This window comes from Myotis brandtii, unplaced genomic scaffold, assembly GCF_000412655.1.
Source record: "Myotis brandtii unplaced genomic scaffold, ASM41265v1 scaffold1057, whole genome shotgun sequence".
In the NCBI taxonomy this organism is placed as follows: Eukaryota; Metazoa; Chordata; class Mammalia; order Chiroptera; family Vespertilionidae; genus Myotis; species Myotis brandtii.
The window spans coordinates 311,411-312,420 of NW_005353568.1; the positions used below are offsets into that span (position 1 = coordinate 311,411).

Genomic DNA, 1,010 nt, shown 5'->3' on the forward strand with positions numbered 1-1,010 from the left:
CCCCTCCAACCCTCTGGGAACCCCCGCGGCCCTTCCTGCCCAGCACAGGTCTCAGGCGGCATCTCAGGCTGGACTGGGCCCCCCGCCTGCCCCCTCACCCCACGGGGACAATGGCCCTAACAGGGATGGTGGTGACAGGCCATGCTAGGACCTGTGCCCAGACCCGGAAGGCACCTCAAACAACCCCATGACTTCTGCTTACGGACGATGCCACGGCCTCCGCGGGCAGGGCTGGGAGGCCCACAGCCAGCCCCGGGAGGACGGCCAGGGGGGCAGGAGGCAGGGAAGGGGCCCCTGGCGGGTGCACTCACCCGTGGACTTGGCCTTGGGGCCGGCCTGCATGGTGCTGTCCTCGTGGTCGATGGGCTGGCTGGACAGGGAGAAGATCCAGATCTCGGCCACCTTGGCGGAGGCCTCCTTGACGCTGCTGCACAGGCTCAGCACCTGGCCGCCCTCGGGCGGACGCTGCATCACCTGGGGCGGCACCGTGGCAGCAGGAAGAGGGGCGTGTGTGGGCAAGAGGATGAGAGAGGACACGGAGCTGGGGAGGGGCCAGGAGGGAGGACACGGGGCTGGGGGAGGGGCCAGGAGGGCCAGGGACTGAAGGCTGTCAGGGAGGAGGGTCCCCAGCCCGGCTGCCCGGAAGCACACGGTGTGGACAGCAGCTCCCACACGAGCACCGCCTCACAGGCTGTGCCTGCAGGTACGTGAGGGCCATGGAGACCAGCCCCTGCGGTGGCCCCCAGGGCCCAGGCCGCAGCTCCCACAGCCCCCACCCCAGGTGGCGGCAGGGAGTGGCTAGGCCATGTGGATGGCGCCCGCGGCCAGCGTCTTGTAGCCCAGGATGGTCCGGTTCTTGTAGCGCTTCCTCCGCTGCAGCATGATCTGCAGCTTGTTGCCTTCCCTCTTCAGGAAGTGGGGGTACTGTGGGGAGGGGCCACGCTGCGGTCCACACCCCACCTGCCAGGGCTCATGCGCCCCCAGGTCATGGGGTCACGCGCAGGTCACGG

General features: G+C 69.7%; 1 protein-coding gene across 1 annotated transcript in view; it reads right to left on the reverse strand.

The window, feature by feature from the left end:
* Positions 1 to 1,010, reverse strand: part of LOC102249662 (phosphofurin acidic cluster sorting protein 2) — a 76,640-nt gene that overhangs the window by 41,839 nt on the left and 33,791 nt on the right. Inside the window, 2 exon segments of the mRNA XM_014540578.1 lie at positions 203 to 479; positions 804 to 924. Coding sequence (XP_014396064.1) covers positions 203 to 479; positions 804 to 924 — 398 coding nt within the window.